Source organism: Triticum dicoccoides, chromosome 4A, assembly GCF_002162155.2.
Source record: "Triticum dicoccoides isolate Atlit2015 ecotype Zavitan chromosome 4A, WEW_v2.0, whole genome shotgun sequence".
NCBI lineage: Eukaryota > Viridiplantae > Streptophyta > Magnoliopsida > Poales > Poaceae > Triticum > Triticum dicoccoides.
Genome location: NC_041386.1, coordinates 636,826,205 through 636,843,214, shown reverse-complemented (window position 1 = coordinate 636,843,214; position 17,010 = coordinate 636,826,205). Strand labels below are relative to the sequence as shown.

General features: G+C 46.0%; 3 protein-coding genes across 3 annotated transcripts; all 3 read left to right on the top strand.

Moving 5' to 3' along the window:
• The first annotated feature begins 864 nt into the window (after positions 1-864).
• Positions 865-5,650, top strand: LOC119287591 (elongation factor 2-like). Its single transcript, XM_037567159.1, has 3 exons — positions 865-984; positions 2,299-2,427; positions 2,968-5,650. The coding sequence occupies exons 2-3, from the start codon at positions 2,337-2,339 to the stop codon at positions 5,406-5,408; spliced, it is 2,532 nt and encodes an 843-aa protein (XP_037423056.1). The 5' UTR covers positions 865-984; positions 2,299-2,336; the 3' UTR covers positions 5,409-5,650.
• A 2,171-nt stretch (positions 5,651-7,821) lies between these two features.
• On the top strand, positions 7,822-12,717 carry LOC119287590 (elongation factor 2-like). The gene is made up of 3 exons (XM_037567158.1): positions 7,822-7,910; positions 9,274-9,402; positions 10,058-12,717. Exons 2-3 carry the CDS (start codon positions 9,312-9,314, stop codon positions 12,496-12,498), a joined length of 2,532 nt encoding a protein of 843 aa, XP_037423055.1. The 5' UTR covers positions 7,822-7,910; positions 9,274-9,311; the 3' UTR covers positions 12,499-12,717.
• Positions 12,718-15,000: 2,283 nt separating this feature from the next.
• Positions 15,001-16,797, top strand: LOC119289489. Its single transcript, XM_037568796.1, has 2 exons — positions 15,001-16,203; positions 16,482-16,797. The coding sequence occupies exon 1, from the start codon at positions 15,095-15,097 to the stop codon at positions 16,046-16,048; it is 954 nt and encodes a 317-aa protein (XP_037424693.1). The 5' UTR covers positions 15,001-15,094; the 3' UTR covers positions 16,049-16,203; positions 16,482-16,797.
• The last annotated feature ends 213 nt before the right edge of the window (positions 16,798-17,010 follow it).

Below are 17,010 nucleotides of genomic sequence, written 5' to 3'. Positions count from 1 at the left end.
CTTGCAATGATAGATCTAATCTTTAGAAGTTATTAGCTAATCTTAAAGAAAAATCTCTGAATGTTAGAATGAAATATGATCCTACTTATGCTACTTCACCTATTTTTGTTACTGATATGATGAACAAGCATGGTGCATTGATGCTGATTTTTTAACTTTTTTTTGCAAAAGAATATGGGACAATGGTTCCTGCGTGAGAACAAAAGTTCAACCACGTACCTAAAGTGTCACTCTTATCCCGAGAGGATGTACATTTGGGATGAACTGTAAAAATCCAAAATAGGAAGTTTTAAAAGAGTATGCTTTTTCGGCAATGGACATGCTTAGTTTCTTACCTACTTGTACATTTTCATGATGAAATGGCATCCGTGTCTGTCAAAAAAAGAAACAAAGTCAGTCCTCTAAAAACTTAGACTTTTTTGAAAGTCAGTTTTGTTTTTCGTCCCTAGAATATCATGAATGTATTTCATCGCAAAAATGTTTACACGATAGTCAAACAGTCAACAATGTTTGTTAAACAAATTCAATTATGTCGTGATTAAAGATTAATAGATCGGAAGTTTTTCTGAAAAAAAAAAGAAATTCACTTATTTTTGAATTATTTACCCCGTATAACCTTGTTCACTTCCCCCCTCTCCGTAGGGATCATCGAGTCGGTCGTTCATCTTCTTTTTTTTTTAGACAAGAAGAAGAGTCGCCCATTCGTCTCACATCTCACTCGGCAGGTCTGGGCCATCACTCGGGCCAGGCCGTCGGCCCGACTCCACCACACACGGCCCCCTCACTCCCGCGGGCCGCAGTCGCCCATTCCTCGCCTTTCGGCCCTCGCGTACCTGGGCCGGCACAGCACCACTATATATACCGGGCAAGCGATGCCGCCCTAGGGTTCTTCCTTCACCCCTTGTTCCATTCTCTTCCTCCGGGAGCGCCGCCGCTTCCTCATCTCTCACCTCTCGGCTCGGGAGACCGAAGCGAAACCCCAAGGTGAGCCTGACCTCCCTTCCTCCCCGCGCTCCGGTCGCCTCGTCGGCCCGTCGCTTCTCCGTAGTCCGCACCAGCTGCTGCCTAGCCGATCGATCGGTTCCACCGGTTCTAGTCTCCTCGCTAGCTTTTGCGCGCAGTTCACGTCGCCGGATCTGTCGTCGTTCTTCTGTGCTGTTCCTGTTCCCAAGCGCCGTAGATCTACTGCTTTGTTCGCCCTGCTCGCAAGTTCCGGGGTCGATTTTGTTCTGACGTCTGTAGATGCGCGGTCCCTAGGGTGCTATTCCGTCGTGTTGAGCGTGGATCTGTTGTCCCGGTGTTGGTTTTGGCCATTTTGCCATGCTTTTCGTTCACGAGGTTTTGCTAGAATGCTCGAGCTGTAGGGTATTTGCTCGCTCGCTTGCCTGCCTAGTGCCTACCCTAACCTGTTGGTGTTGTTCCCTGCTCATACTCAGGTCGGAGAAAATGGTATCGTTGCTTTGCATGTTCAGTTTAATTTGAAAGGGAGCTACAGATATTTTTGTCGTCTTTGTGTTTTCAGTGTTTTATGTAAATTTAGTTCAGGCACTCTGCATGTATTTCGCTCTGATCTGATAATTATTTCGTTTGGATGAGTCCGTGCAAGTATTTTCTGTGTTTCCCTTGGTATTGATGGTTGCACCACTTGAGAGTTCCAACTCAATGACGTTCTGTGCCATTGTTTCTAGTGTTTATGTTGGTAGTGCCATGATATTACAGTCAGTACTTGTGCATAAAACTGTGATTCCATTACAAATTACATTTTCCCAAGTCTTGACATAATCTTCTGCAGAAGTTTTTCTCTATGTTCTACCCCTTTATAAGCTCTACAGACCTGGAAGTACTTGGGGGTTTAGTTAGTGATCCATTTCCTATTTTTGCTTCATTGCTTTTGCATGTATGCTCTCCATAATGGATTGCATTTCTTTGTTATTGTATGTGTTATTTTTTCTCATGCTGTGACTGTCAGTGCTCTTAATATCGGTTGGGCTTGCTTTGTTGCTGCCTTCTCAGTGCATTTCTTTTTGTCCTAGTATATTAAATTTAATAAGCTCAATTGACCATCTTATATATTTCACTTTATTCGGGATGTTGGTGGAAGTGTTGGTTAAAGTAGTTTGGTAGCAGTGTATAAAATTTATTATTGTACACCAATTTAAGTGCACTTTTGAGTGGACAATTGTGGTTCTAATTACTTGAACAGTCATTATTTTATCACTGTCAGATTTTTTTTTTCATTTAATAGTTATTCAAACTGTATTATTGCTTTATTCTGATAGCTTGCTATTCTTTGAACAGGAACTATAGTCCCAGTGTGACATTCAAAAGCAGTCAAGATGGTGAAGTTCACAGCGGAGGAGCTCCGTGGAATTATGGATAAAAAGAATAATATTCGCAACATGTCTGTTATTGCTCATGTTGACCACGGTATGTGACCGAACAGTGTCAGTTGCTCTACTTACCATGTTCATACAGTATCTTGTAGATTGATGTTTCTGTAGCCTGCTCTTAGTTGTTCCATATTATTTCTAAAAACCAGATCTCTGTATTAATGAGCTGTTTCACTGTTTTAAATTAAGTAGTTCCAGCTCTTGCTGTCTCCTGGAGCTTATTCTTATTGCTTTTATGATTGATCTATACTTTAACAAGCTTAAATGCAACTATTGGCATATAATCCCATGGCTCAAAATCTCCCCAGTTTGGTGTGTGCTCCTGTTAGTTGCTGAATGCATTATAATTTACATGGTTGTATGTAGTAACACAAAAAATTTGTTAACCATGTTACTAAATTCTCAGTTTGTCCTCTTTTAATCGTCTTTTAATCATTGTTTGTTTCAGTGTACTTTTTGCCACATTTACATCTCTCAGTGGTTAATAAGTTCCAAGTGTGTATATTAATGTATATTGCTTTTGACTGTCAATCTGGATGCTTTTTTACCGTCCTCACATAGATTTACATGTTTGCAGGCAAGTCTACGCTTACGGATTCCCTTGTGGCAGCTGCTGGGATTATCGCCCAGGAAGTTGCTGGTGATGTTCGCATGACTGATACTCGTGCAGATGAGGCAGAACGTGGTATTACAATCAAATCCACGGGTATCTCTCTTTTCTATCAGATGACTCCTGAATCACTTGAGATGTACAAGGGCGACAGGGATGGTGATGAGTACCTTATCAACCTTATTGATTCACCTGGCCACGTTGACTTCTCTTCGGAAGTGACAGCTGCTCTTCGTATCACTGATGGTGCTTTGGTGGTGGTTGACTGTATTGAGGGTGTCTGTGTGCAGACCGAAACTGTGCTGCGCCAAGCTCTTGGTGAGAGGATTAGGCCTGTCCTCACCGTGAACAAGATGGACAGATGCTTCCTTGAGCTTCAAGTGGAAGGTGAGGAAGCATACCAGACTTTCTCCCGTGTCATTGAAAATGCCAATGTCATCATGGCAACATATGAAGATGTGCTGCTTGGTGATGTCCAAGTGTACCCGGAGAAGGGGACTGTTGCATTCTCTGCTGGTTTGCATGGGTGGGCTTTCACCCTTACAACCTTCGCCAAGATGTATGCCTCCAAGTTTGGAGTTGATGAGGCAAAGATGATGGAGAGGCTGTGGGGTGAGAACTTCTTTGACCCAGCCACAAAGAAATGGACCTCCAAGAACACTGGGACAGCTACCTGCAAGAGAGGTTTCGTTCAGTTCTGCTATGAGCCAATCAAGCAAATCATAGCAACCTGCATGAATGACCAGAAGGATAAGTTGTGGCCTATGTTGAAGAAGCTTGGTGTGACCATGAAGAATGATGAGAAGGACTTGATGGGCAAGGCTCTCATGAAGCGTGTGATGCAAACTTGGCTGCCTGCCAGTCGTGCTCTGCTTGAGATGATGATATTTCATCTCCCTTCTCCTTCAAAGGCACAGAGGTATCGTGTGGAGAACTTATACGAGGGCCCCCTTGATGATATATATGCTAATGCTATCAGAAACTGTGACCCTGATGGTCCTCTTATGCTGTATGTCTCCAAGATGATTCCAGCATCTGACAAGGGTAGATTCTTTGCCTTTGGACGTGTTTTCGCTGGGAGGGTTGCCACTGGCATGAAGGTCCGTATCATGGGACCTAACTTTGTTCCTGGCCAGAAGAAGGATCTGTATGTGAAGAGTGTCCAGCGTACTGTTATCTGGATGGGAAAGAAGCAAGAGTCTGTTGAGGATGTTCCCTGTGGTAACACTGTTGCTTTGGTTGGTTTGGATCAGTTCATCACCAAGAATGCAACCCTGACAAATGAGAAGGAAGTTGATGCCTGCCCAATCAGGGCAATGAAGTTCTCTGTGTCCCCTGTTGTGCGTGTTGCTGTTCAGTGCAAGGTGGCTTCTGATCTTCCTAAGCTTGTTGAGGGTTTGAAGCGTCTGGCCAAGTCTGACCCTATGGTTCTCTGTAGCATTGAAGAGTCTGGTGAGCATATCATTGCTGGAGCTGGAGAGCTTCACCTTGAAATCTGTTTGAAGGATCTGCAGGAGGACTTCATGGGTGGTGCTGAAATTATTGTTTCCCCTCCTGTCGTCTCCTTCCGTGAGACTGTTCTGGAGAAGTCCTGCCGCACTGTCATGAGCAAGTCCCCCAACAAGCATAACCGTCTCTACATGGAAGCTCGCCCATTGGAGGAGGGACTGGCTGAGGCCATTGATGATGGCCGCATTGGCCCACGTGATGATCCTAAGGTGCGCTCCAAGATCCTGTCTGAGGAGTTTGGTTGGGACAAGGATCTTGCCAAGAAGATTTGGTGCTTTGGACCTGAGACGACTGGCCCCAACATGGTTGTGGACATGTGTAAGGGAGTGCAGTATCTGAATGAAATCAAGGACTCTGTTGTGGCAGGGTTCCAGTGGGCATCGAAAGAAGGTGCTCTGGCTGAGGAGAACATGCGTGGCATTTGCTTTGAGGTCTGTGATGTTGTTCTGCACACTGATGCTATTCACAGGGGTGGTGGTCAGGTCATCCCAACAGCCAGGAGGGTCATTTACGCTTCTCAGCTCACTGCTAAGCCAAGGCTGCTGGAGCCTGTGTACCTGGTTGAGATCCAGGCCCCGGAGAATGCACTCGGTGGTATCTATGGTGTTCTGAATCAGAAGAGAGGGCATGTGTTTGAGGAGATGCAGAGGCCTGGTACCCCGCTGTACAACATCAAGGCTTACCTCCCGGTCATCGAGTCGTTCGGGTTCTCAAGTACCCTCAGGGCGGCGACATCCGGCCAGGCTTTCCCCCAGTGTGTGTTCGACCATTGGGACATCATGTCTTCCGATCCTTTGGAGGCCGGCTCCCAGTCTGCCACACTTGTCACGGAGATCCGCAAGCGCAAGGGCCTGAAGGAACAGATGACCCCTCTATCTGATTTCGAGGACAAGCTCTGAACTTTTGCTTCTGTTACATGGTCTAGTTTGCTTTTGCTGCTAAGAGAGCTGCATTATTATCTGTCTATTGAGTCGTCGCTGTACTGCTATTGGGATTCCTATCGGTCGTGATACTGGCACTTTGTTTTGATGTCTATCGATGTTAAAACTTAGATTATATATCTGTCGTGATACTGGCACTTCGTTTTGATGTCTGTCGATGTTAAAGCTTAGATTATACAAGTATCTGTTATCCATTGGTAGTTCTTGTTGGTGTCTTGTGTTTGCTTTTGTGTTGATCTTGAGAGCTCTGCCTGGTTCTTTATTGCTCCAGTCTTGCTCTATATTTTTCATGATCTTGAGAGCTCTGCTTGCAGTTTTTCGTTCTCATTTTACCTTCCTGATTTGATGCCCATCAAAATGTGTTCCATCTTTTGGCAGTTGTAATCTATGCTCAAAAACTTACTGCACTTGTTTATGCTGCAGTTTGTATACAGTACACAATTCTCCATTTCATGCCCTACAATTTTGTGGACACACTGATGATGAGAAATTGCTCCCTACTGTGTGCTAAGATACATCTGATTGAGCGGAAAAAAATTGGACCTAAGAGAAATACTGTAGTAGAAGCATCTGTTAACGCTGAGAGTATCCAAACTTATGTTTTTGGAATATTACAGATTGAACCTTTGTAGGCATAATAGAATATTCGCATAATTCTCATGCTCAGTAACTTCTCTTATTCCAGGTTTATAGCAAAATTGAGTTGTGAAGTTGTTCAGTAAATTTAGGCATATAATAGATTTGTTTGCTATATTTTTTATGACTGTTACTGGATGCACATGTACTTAATAGTTATACACATAGGCTCTATGTAATTATGACACTTGCAAGCAAGCTTCAACCTTTTAGTTTTTTTTGCTGAAACATAAGATGCCGTTTCATGACTTGTTTTCACGACTAACTTAACCACTACTCCCTCCGTCATGGTTTAGAATGCGCTCTTGGAAATTCTCTGGGACCTAGGTGGTTATCTATTGGTTGTGGGATGGGCTAAAAAATAGCATTCACACTACGCATGCATATAGAAATAGTATATCGGAGTAGTAATTAGCTACTAGAAATAAATGCAATGCGCTCTAAACCTTGTTTATTGTGAAAACGTACGCAAATTTAACTGTGCCTTCTAAACCGTGATGGAGGAAGTATTAAGCTTAGACAAAGTGTGGCTGTCACAAAAAATGTGGTTAATAAAATGGTGACTATAAGTGTTGCAAGATTAAGCAAAAAGTGAGCTTATGACATGTGAACCTTGTAGCTAGAAAAGTGTGGCAATAAATCAAACACATTCCTAAGATGTTGTGGCACTACTAAGAATAAGCGTTAAAACCTTACGCTGCAAACCAAACAGGTATACATGAAGTGATCCTAGTCTAGTTTCCTAATTTGGACACAATGTTCGTTAATATCGATAAGAGATGATTGGCCTTGGTCAGGGTGTTTTGGCCGCTGCATAGATGTTTTTTCTTTTCTTTTATGAAATTCCAATACTTTTCAAAAGACAAGACAAAACCTTCAATTGCTAACAGAAATAATACGGGGAAATAGGGCTGCAGCTCCTCCATCAAATTCTCCACTAAAAGGGAAGATATGATGTGGTAGAGCTAACACTAATTTTGATTGGCCGCACTCATCTTTGGACCATCTTTGGACGAAGCTTAATTTGAGCGTGATTCCAACAACATGCCACCTAAATAATAAGTGCCACACATGTGGCACGAAGCACTCTTGCCCTCACGTTTTTTACAACTACTAAAATTGTCATCTAGAAAGAAAAAAAGAAACCCAGAAAAAGCTGAAACTTACCATCCAAAAAGCAAGTGGCCATGCTTGACTTATGAAGTTGCCATCCCCGCGTCACTACATTTGTCATAAAAAACATTCGGAGTTGCCATGTGTTCGTGTCACACATCAAGGTTCAAATATTACCACTCCATCCAAAATCTCCGTGGTTGCTTTATTTAAACCCATCTTTCAATGAAGTCTAAACTGAGCATGGTTTCTGAAAAATGTGCGCCCAAACCTGTTGATTCTTTGGTGATAGAGAGAGCAAGACCCAACATACATTTTTTCATCAAACCCAACACTTGTTACTTTTGAAGATTGGGCTCCTAGGTGGTTAGAGGTTTTCCGAAAGCTTCCTCGCCATTTGATGGCGCTTCGGAGCTTTCGCTCCGACAACTTCCGAAATTCTCACCACGCCTGGCCATCATCCCCTTTGGGCCGGACTCCACCACAGTGGACGCCGGACAGGCCGGCTTCACTTGTGGGCCGCATTTCGCATGGCCGGCCTTGGACAGTTCCACTCCCCGCGCATCTTGGCCCGCACGGAACCAACAAAAATAGCGTATATAACGGCCAGCAAATGCGACCTAGCGTGCTCACTTCCTTGAACCCTTTCCATTCTCACGGATCGGGAGCGCCGCCGCTTCCCCACCTCTCATCTCTCGGCGAACCCGCAAGGTGAGCCGGACCTCCCCTCTCCTCTCCCCTTCCGCCGCCCTCCGGCTGCTCCGTCGGCGGGCGCGCCCGTGCTAGGCAGCTAGCTGCTACCTAGCCGACCGATTTCACCGGCTCAGTCTCCTCGCTAGCTCGATGCGCTCCGGTCCCCTTTGCTGGGCTCGTGGTCGCCGGGATTATTCCTATGCGGTCTCGCTGCTCTTAGATGCGTTAGATCTGCTGCTTGGTTCGTCCCGCTCGCTTGTTCCTGGCGACGACTTTGCGCTGACGTCACTAGATACATAAGCTCGTGGCCTCCGATGTGCTTCTGTGGTAGCTAAGGGTGTTCCTCCCGCCGTGTTTACCGTGGATCTGCCCGCTCCGCCGTGGTAGACGGCGATCTGTTTCATCTGGTGCTCTGCTAGCTTTTTCGGCGATTTTTTTCTGCGCTGCTGTTCGTCCACGGGGTTCTTAGAATGCTCAAGCTGTAGGGTTTTGCTCGCTTGCTTGCCTGCCTGTCGTAGCCTGGTTGGTTTTGTTCTCTGTCTTCATGTTCAGGGCGGAGGAAATGGTGATGCACATCTTTGCTTGGCATGCTTAATTTAATATAACTATGTGTATATAGAACGGGAGACTCTTGTATTTATTTCAAAAAAAAGAAAGAACGGGAGACTCTTGTATCGGGGTGTGCCAGTTTTTATGTACTTATAGTTGAGGTATTATGGGTGAATTTATCCCTGATCTCTTTCATTTGGTTAAATTGATCATATGTGGCTATCTTCTGGTATTCTTCTCAGTGCTCCCCATGCATGGTTGGTCGCACCTATTTCAGAGCTCAAAATTATGACCTTCTGTGCTTCCATTGTTTCTAGTGTTTACACTGGTAGTGTACATGCTAGTACAGTCAGCACGTGTGCATAAAACTACCCTTCTGTTACAAATCAACTTTGCATAAAACCACGATTCTGTTTCAGACCTACTCTTCTTTTCCATTCACATATGGTTGATTCCTGCGAAGTTTTCTGTGATCCTCATAAGTTATACAGGTTTAGCTAGTGATATCCGTTGCCTGATTGTGCTTCATACTTGTGCACACTCTACATAATAGACTGCTTTTCTTTCTTATCTTTCTTACTGTTTTGTGCTTTCTTTCGCACACTGTCATGTCGAGTGCTCTCAAAATTGGTTGCCATTGTTGCTTTCTGGCTTCCTTTTTAGTGCACTTTGGACAATTAAGTTTTCAGAACTTGGTCTTCGGTTCCCATATGTTAGTTTTAATATGCTTGGTTGACTGCACTTGAAACTAATGCGTGCCCAACTGTAGTAAGAGCCTTCTGATTATTCAATTGTGGTTTTAATTACTTGATTTTTGTTCCATTCTGAACAGGAACTATATTCCCAGTGTGATATCCAAAACCAGTCAAGATGGTGAAGTTTACAGCGGAGGAGCTCCGCGGAATTATGGACAAGAAAAATAATATTCGTAACATGTCTGTTATTGCTCATGTCGACCACGGTATGTGCCTAAACAGACAGTTGTCTCTAATTATTGAGTTCATACAGTAGAATCTTTGTTAACCAATGTTTTTGTAGCCTGCTCTTAATTTTACTCTATTTAATTCGAAATACTGAGACTATTTAAATGGGTCAATTTAAGAAGTGGGCCATAATTAGTTTCATCCCTAAAACCAATCCATCTTATTGTGTCCTGGAGTTTACTACTACTGCTTATTATATGATTGATTTCTGCTTCACCACTGCTTATTATATGATTGATTTCTGCTTCACCAAGCTTAAATGGTACTATTGACATAATATCCCAGGCCTAGTATCTCCCAGTTTGGTGTATTCTCACATTGTCCCTGAATGTATTACACTGCATAGGATCTTAAATTTACATGATTGTACTTAGTTACTTCAATATTGATGTCTTCATATTTTGTTTGCAATGTCCCACTAGATTTTGCTTAACCATGTTACTAAAAACCTTGTTGAGCTTATTTGTACCTTCTTTTGTTTCTTGATTGTTTGAAAGTACTGTACTGCTCTGTCCTACTTCTGCCTTATACTGTATGAGTTAACATGTTCAATTTTCTATTCATATAGGTTGTGTTCAACTGTCAAACCAGATGCTTGTGCATTGTTCTCACATATTATTTACATATTTGCAGGCAAGTCTACGCTTACGGATTCCCTTGTGGCAGCTGCTGGGATTATCGCCCAGGAAGTTGCTGGGGATGTTCGCATGACTGATACCCGTGCAGATGAGGCAGAGCGTGGTATTACAATCAAATCCACGGGTATCTCTCTTTTCTATCAGATGACTCCTGAATCACTTGAGATGTACAAGGGCGACAGGGATGGAGATGAATACCTGATCAACCTTATTGATTCACCTGGCCACGTTGACTTTTCTTCGGAAGTCACAGCTGCTCTTCGTATCACTGATGGTGCTTTGGTGGTTGTTGACTGCATTGAGGGTGTCTGTGTGCAGACTGAAACTGTGCTGCGCCAAGCTCTTGGTGAGAGGATTAGGCCTGTTCTTACTGTGAACAAGATGGACAGATGCTTCCTTGAGCTTCAGTTTGAAGGTGAGGAAGCATATCAGACTTTCTCCCGTGTCATCGAAAATGCCAATGTCATCATGGCAACATATGAAGATGTGCTCCTTGGTGATGTCCAAGTGTACCCAGAGAAGGGTACTGTTGCATTCTCTGCTGGTTTGCATGGGTGGGCTTTCACCCTTACAAACTTTGCTAAGATGTATGCCTCCAAGTTTGGTGTTGATGAGGTGAAGATGATGGAGAGGCTGTGGGGTGAGAACTTCTTTGACCCAGCCACAAAGAAATGGACCTCCAAGAACACTGGGACAGCTACCTGCAAGAGAGGTTTCGTTCAGTTCTGCTATGAGCCAATCAAGCAAATCATAGCAACCTGCATGAATGACCAGAAGGATAAGTTGTGGCCTATGTTGAAGAAGCTTGGTGTGACCATGAAGAATGATGAGAAGGACTTGATGGGCAAGGCTCTCATGAAGCGTGTGATGCAAACTTGGCTGCCTGCCAGTCGTGCTCTGCTTGAGATGATGATATTTCATCTCCCTTCTCCTTCAAAGGCACAGAGGTATCGTGTGGAGAACTTGTACGAGGGCCCCCTTGATGACATATATGCAAATGCCATCAGAAACTGTGACCCTGAAGGTCCTCTTATGCTGTATGTCTCCAAGATGATTCCAGCATCTGACAAGGGTAGATTCTTTGCCTTTGGACGTGTTTTCGCTGGGAGGGTCGCAACTGGCATGAAGGTCCGTATCATGGGTCCCAACTTTGTTCCTGGCCAGAAGAAGGATCTATATGTGAAGAGTGTCCAGCGGACTGTTATCTGGATGGGAAAGAAGCAAGAGTCTGTTGAGGATGTTCCCTGTGGTAACACCGTTGCTTTGGTTGGTTTGGATCAGTTCATCACCAAGAATGCAACCCTGACAAACGAGAAGGAAGTTGATGCCTGCCCAATCAGGGCAATGAAGTTCTCTGTGTCCCCTGTTGTACGTGTTGCTGTTCAGTGCAAGGTGGCTTCTGATCTTCCTAAGCTTGTTGAGGGTTTGAAGCGTCTGGCCAAGTCTGATCCTATGGTTCTCTGTACCATTGAAGAGTCTGGTGAGCATATCATCGCTGGAGCCGGAGAGCTTCATCTTGAAATCTGCTTGAAGGATCTGCAGGATGACTTCATGGGTGGTGCTGAAATCATTGTTTCCCCCCCTGTCGTCTCCTTCCGTGAGACTGTTCTGGAGAAGTCCTGCCGTACCGTTATGAGCAAGTCCCCCAACAAGCATAACCGTCTTTACATGGAAGCTCGCCCATTGGAGGAGGGATTGGCTGAGGCTATTGATGATGGCCGCATTGGCCCGCGCGATGATCCTAAGGTGCGCTCCAAGATCCTGTCTGAGGAGTTTGGTTGGGACAAGGATCTCGCCAAGAAGATTTGGTGCTTTGGACCTGAGACGACTGGCCCCAACATGGTTGTGGACATGTGTAAGGGAGTGCAGTACCTGAATGAAATCAAGGACTCTGTTGTGGCTGGGTTCCAGTGGGCATCAAAAGAAGGAGCACTATGTGAGGAGAACATGCGCGGCATCTGCTATGAGGTCTGTGATGTTGTTCTCCACACTGATGCTATTCACAGGGGTGGTGGTCAGGTCATCCCAACGGCGAGGAGGGTCATTTACGCTTCTCAGCTCACTGCCAAGCCAAGGCTGCTGGAGCCCGTGTACCTGGTTGAGATCCAGGCCCCGGAGAACGCACTTGGTGGTATCTATGGTGTGCTGAATCAGAAGAGAGGGCACGTGTTCGAGGAGATGCAGAGGCAAGGTACCCCACTCTACAACATCAAGGCCTACCTGCCCGTCATCGAGTCCTTCGGGTTCTCGAGCACCCTGAGGGCCGCGACGTCCGGCCAGGCCTTCCCCCAGTGCGTGTTTGACCACTGGGACATCATGGCCTCCGATCCTTTGGACCCCGGCACCCAGTCGGCGACGCTCGTGACGGAGATCCGCAAGAGGAAGGGTCTCAAGGAGCAGATGACCCCCCTATCCGATTTCGAGGACAAGCTCTAAACTTTGGGTCATGTTTTGCTGCTGGCTGTTGCTGTGAAGGGAGGCGCGGTATTTTTCTCCCTATGTGTCTTCCTTACTATCTTGTTGTTTGTATGTGGTGCTACTGAGACTGTGGTTTTGATGATGGTTGTGGTGATGTAACAGATGTTAAACTTAGATGATATATTTCTGGCATCCCACGGTGGTTATTTTTACTGTGCTGTGTTTGCTTTTGTGCAAGATCTTGCTTTCATTTACATATATACGTATTTGATTGTTGTGCTAGCCATGGTTGTGCGTGTTGTAATGTTTGTGAGTTCCAGCCATGGTTGTATAATCTCTTGAGCTGATTTTCCTTTGCTCCTTGTTGCATGTTGTTATGATGATTTCCACCAGCCCCTTGTGTTCTTCCCCGGCCACTGTCTATTAGCTGCTCTGTACCTGAGCAGTATCGTTTGGCGGTTGAAGCTTTCAGTCTCTTATATGTATGTGAAGCTCAAATGCTTGACGGTTTTGTTTGTTATGATCTATTTTTGGAGTGCCATTGCTACTAGGTTTTGTTTGTTATGATCTATTTTTGGAGTGCCATTGCTACTACAGTACGTACTGCCTCCGTTTCTAAATATAAGTCTTTTTAGACAATTCAAATGGACTACAATATACGGATGTATATAGACATATTTTAAAATGTAGATTCACTAATTTTGTACAGTATGTGGTCATTTATTGAAATCTTTAAAAAGACTTATATTTTTGGAACGGAGAGAGTACATGGCAGAGAAAAGCTGCTCATGTTAAACGCCTTTTAAGATCTTACTACAACTGTAGCGAAATTGGCTGATAATCCGCGTTACATTTTTTACAAAGAACAGATGACAAAAGTCAGCACCGACAGGGAAGATCAGGGCCGGCAAAACAGTACCGCGTCGCATATTCCTATTCCGTTCCTCAATGTTTTTTTTTTTTTGCATCGATTCCTCAATTGGTGCGTCAGCGATGTCGTGCTACCGGACGACGGACTTAACAAAGCACCATATATAGGCATATATATGCCCATTGGAGCAGTTGAGGCGCTGCCAGGGAAGACCCAAAACCTGTCCTTTGCATAGTTGTACGTTGCATGGTTTCACCGGACATGGAAAAAAAATATCCAATTATATCAGTCCTTAGAGCATGTCTTACTTAACATCTTTGCGCGGGGTCATTGTTGATAGGACTATCTTGTGGCTGTAACGTAATTTAGAAAGGACAATAAAAAAAATGACGTGCAATTCGTTATTCTTACTTAGCCTTGTCTTCAATAGCTAGATATCTCTAAATATGCCGCGACACAATTGTTTCTAAAAATTCATTGGAGGGGAATGTGTGCTCACAGGACAAGCGTGCACAGCCCCCAAAAATTCGCACATGAAGAAACAAAAAGGAGAAATTCATGTATGAATATGTCATTTTGCTTGTGTCTTAGCTTTACACTAACCATGATGGATTTGTCTTTTATATTCCTCAACGTATATTTAGATTTTGGATCTGAGTTTTTTAGGGATTGTATACGTATGTGTTGCCAACGTCCATACTTTTTATAGATTTTTTCAGAATGTTCAAATTTGAATTTCTTCAAATTGGGAGCATATATGGTTTGGTGCAGTGGCGGAGCTTCATGGGCCAAAGGGGGCCACTGCCCCCCCCCCCCCACCCTACTCTATAAAATCTCTTAAGTGTACCCTAATTAATTATTGGATTGAACATCCAAGATTTATGACCCCGCAAAAAAGAAAGAATATACAAGGTTTATGCATAACTTGTCTTTGTCGCGCCATCAACAATCTTCATCAAGCTCTTGTGGCCCCTGATACTTTCTGCACCAGATATATCCTTCTTCCTGTGTTAGCGCATGTTAGATGTGTATAGTCTCTTGTCTGTATATCCTCAATGTATAAGGGGTTCTCTGCACTTTGCCACACATGTATATGTACTGGCCTCTGACCCTCAGTGAATACTAGTTGCTCATTCATCCAACATGGTATCAGATGTTAGGTTAGCATCGCTCTCCCGCACGATGCAACTCCGTGCGCGCCACTCCTAGCTCACCTCGATTCCGGCTGTTTCCCGTACGTCACCGGCCGTCTCTCTCTTGGCCAAGCCCGACTCCTTCCGTCCGGCTGGATCGGCTGGATCCGGCGCCCGCTCCTGCTGCGCCCTGGCCGTCGGCGCTCGAGGCGGCCTTGTCCTACTCCGCCCGGTCGGGCGCCCCTGCTTCCTGCTTTGCCGGTTGGCCGCCCTGCTGCTGCACCTGGCCACCGGCGCCCGCCTCTGCCTGGACGTCGCCCCAGCCCGGCAGCTCTCGCCCGGTGTCCCGGCCGCTCTTGCCTGGTGCTGCTTCCCGCCTGGATGGGCCCTCGATCTGGATCTGCAGCCCAAGCTGCGATCTCCTCCTGGTCGTGGCCTTCAGCTGTCGCTTGGCCACCTTGTCCGCTCGATTTGCTCGAGCCCCGCTTCGTTCCCCTCGTGAGCGGGTCTGCCTGATCTAGATCGGGCGCACTGTAGCAGTTGACCAAAAAAAGGCTCACCATGTCTTCCTCGGGATATGTGGTTGCCCCTCGGTGCACGGTGATCTTCGATGGCACCAACTATGCTGAGTTTGTGGGTTTCATGTGCATCCACATGCGCGGTCTTCTCCTGTGGGGCGTTTTCTCTGGCGAGGTCCCCTGTCCGCCATGTCATGTTGCTCCTGTGGCTCCTATCCCGCCGGTCCCGCCTGTTCTTGCTGCCGACGCTTCTCAGGCTGATCGGGATGCAGCCAAGGCCCTTGATGATGTTGCGGTGGATGCTTATGATCAGCAGGTATCCGCTTACTCAGATGCTCTTTCTGTTTACCGGGATGATCTGTCTGCTTACACTCAGTGGTGCAACGATGATGCTCGAGCGGCTCCGGTTCTCACTGCGAGTGTCTTACCCCAGTCTGCGTCTGAGTTCATGGGTCTTGGTACTGTTGCTGCGATGTGGACCTATCTTTGTCACTGATATCAGCCATCTGGTGATGCTCTCTACCTATCTGTGGTGCGTCAGGAGCATGCTCTGCAGCAGGGTGACTCTTCTATTGATGAGTTCTACTCCCAGAGCTCTGCCATCTGGCGTCAGCTTGACTCTCTCCAGACTGTGGTTTGTGGTACTTGCCGCTGTTGTCAGACTGTGCGGTCAGACTTGGAGTTTCATCGTCTCCACGAGTTCCTACCTCGCCTTCGCTCAAAGTTTGAGCCTCGGCGTGCTCACCTGCTTGCTCGTGGTCGTGTTCCTATTTCGGAGGTGCTTGCCGAGCTTCGTGCTGAGGAGACACATCTCCGGTCTGCTGATCTGCTTGTGGTTCCCACTGTTCTTGCTGCCCAAGCTCTTGTGTTGTCTGCTCACCTCACTACTCCACCGCTCCTGCCCACACCTCCAGGGGGGCGTTTCACCCTCCTTCAGGAGAGGGTCGGTCGTGCTCGCACACCTTCTGTGGCTACTGCAACAGGCCAGGTCACCCAGAATCAGATTGTCACAAGAAGCGGAGAGACCTGAAGCGCTCTTCATCTAGTGGGACTCGTGCGTCTTCCTCGACTGCGTCGCTTACTGACCAGGATATTCTGCGGCTCAAGCGCATGTTGGCCTCATCCGGTTCTTCCTCGACGGGTTCTGTTGCCGTCGTGACAGCCACCACCACTCTGCCCCCGCCGGAGCCTACTCAGACAGGTACATCCTCGTGAGTTCTGGATTCTGGAGCTTCTTTTCATATGTCTTCTGATTCTTCTGTTTTATCTTCTCTTCGTCCTCCTGGTTTTCCTCTTAATGTTCTCACGGCCGATGGCACACCTCTTCCTGCTGCTAGTCATGGCATCCTTTCCACTCCGTCTTTCTCGGTTCCTAGTGTTTCTCATGTTCCTCGTCTTACCATGAATCTCTTTTCCGCTGCCCAACTTACTGATTCTGGTTGTCGTGTCATTCTTGATGCCGACTCTTGTTCTGTTCAGGATCGTCGCACTCAGGCTCTGGTTGGCGCTGGCCCTCGGCGCCGTGAGTCTGAGGGCCTTTGGGAGGTTGACTGGCTTCGTGTTCCTTCCGCTGCTACCACATACGCCAGCTCCCATGCTCTTGCTGCCTCCTCTTCTGTGTCCTTCCAGCAGTGGCATCATCGACTTGGTCACATCTGTGGCTCTCGCTTATCCTCATTAGTACACCAAGGCGTCTTAGGGTCTGTCTATGGTGATGTTTCGTTGCATTGTGATGGTTGTAGGCTTGACAAACAGACCCAGTTACCTTATCCTACCAGTGAGTCTGTATCTCAGCGTCCTTTTGACTTAGTTCATTCTGTTGTATGGGGTCCTGCTCCTTTTGACTCGAAAGGGGGTCATCGCTACTATGTTCTATTTATTGATGATTTCTCTCGCTACACTTGGCTTTACTGTATGAAATCTCGCAGCGAGGTTCTCCCCATATACAAGCGTTTTGCTGCCATTGTTCGCACTCAATTTTCCACGTCTGTCCGTATCTTCCGTGCTG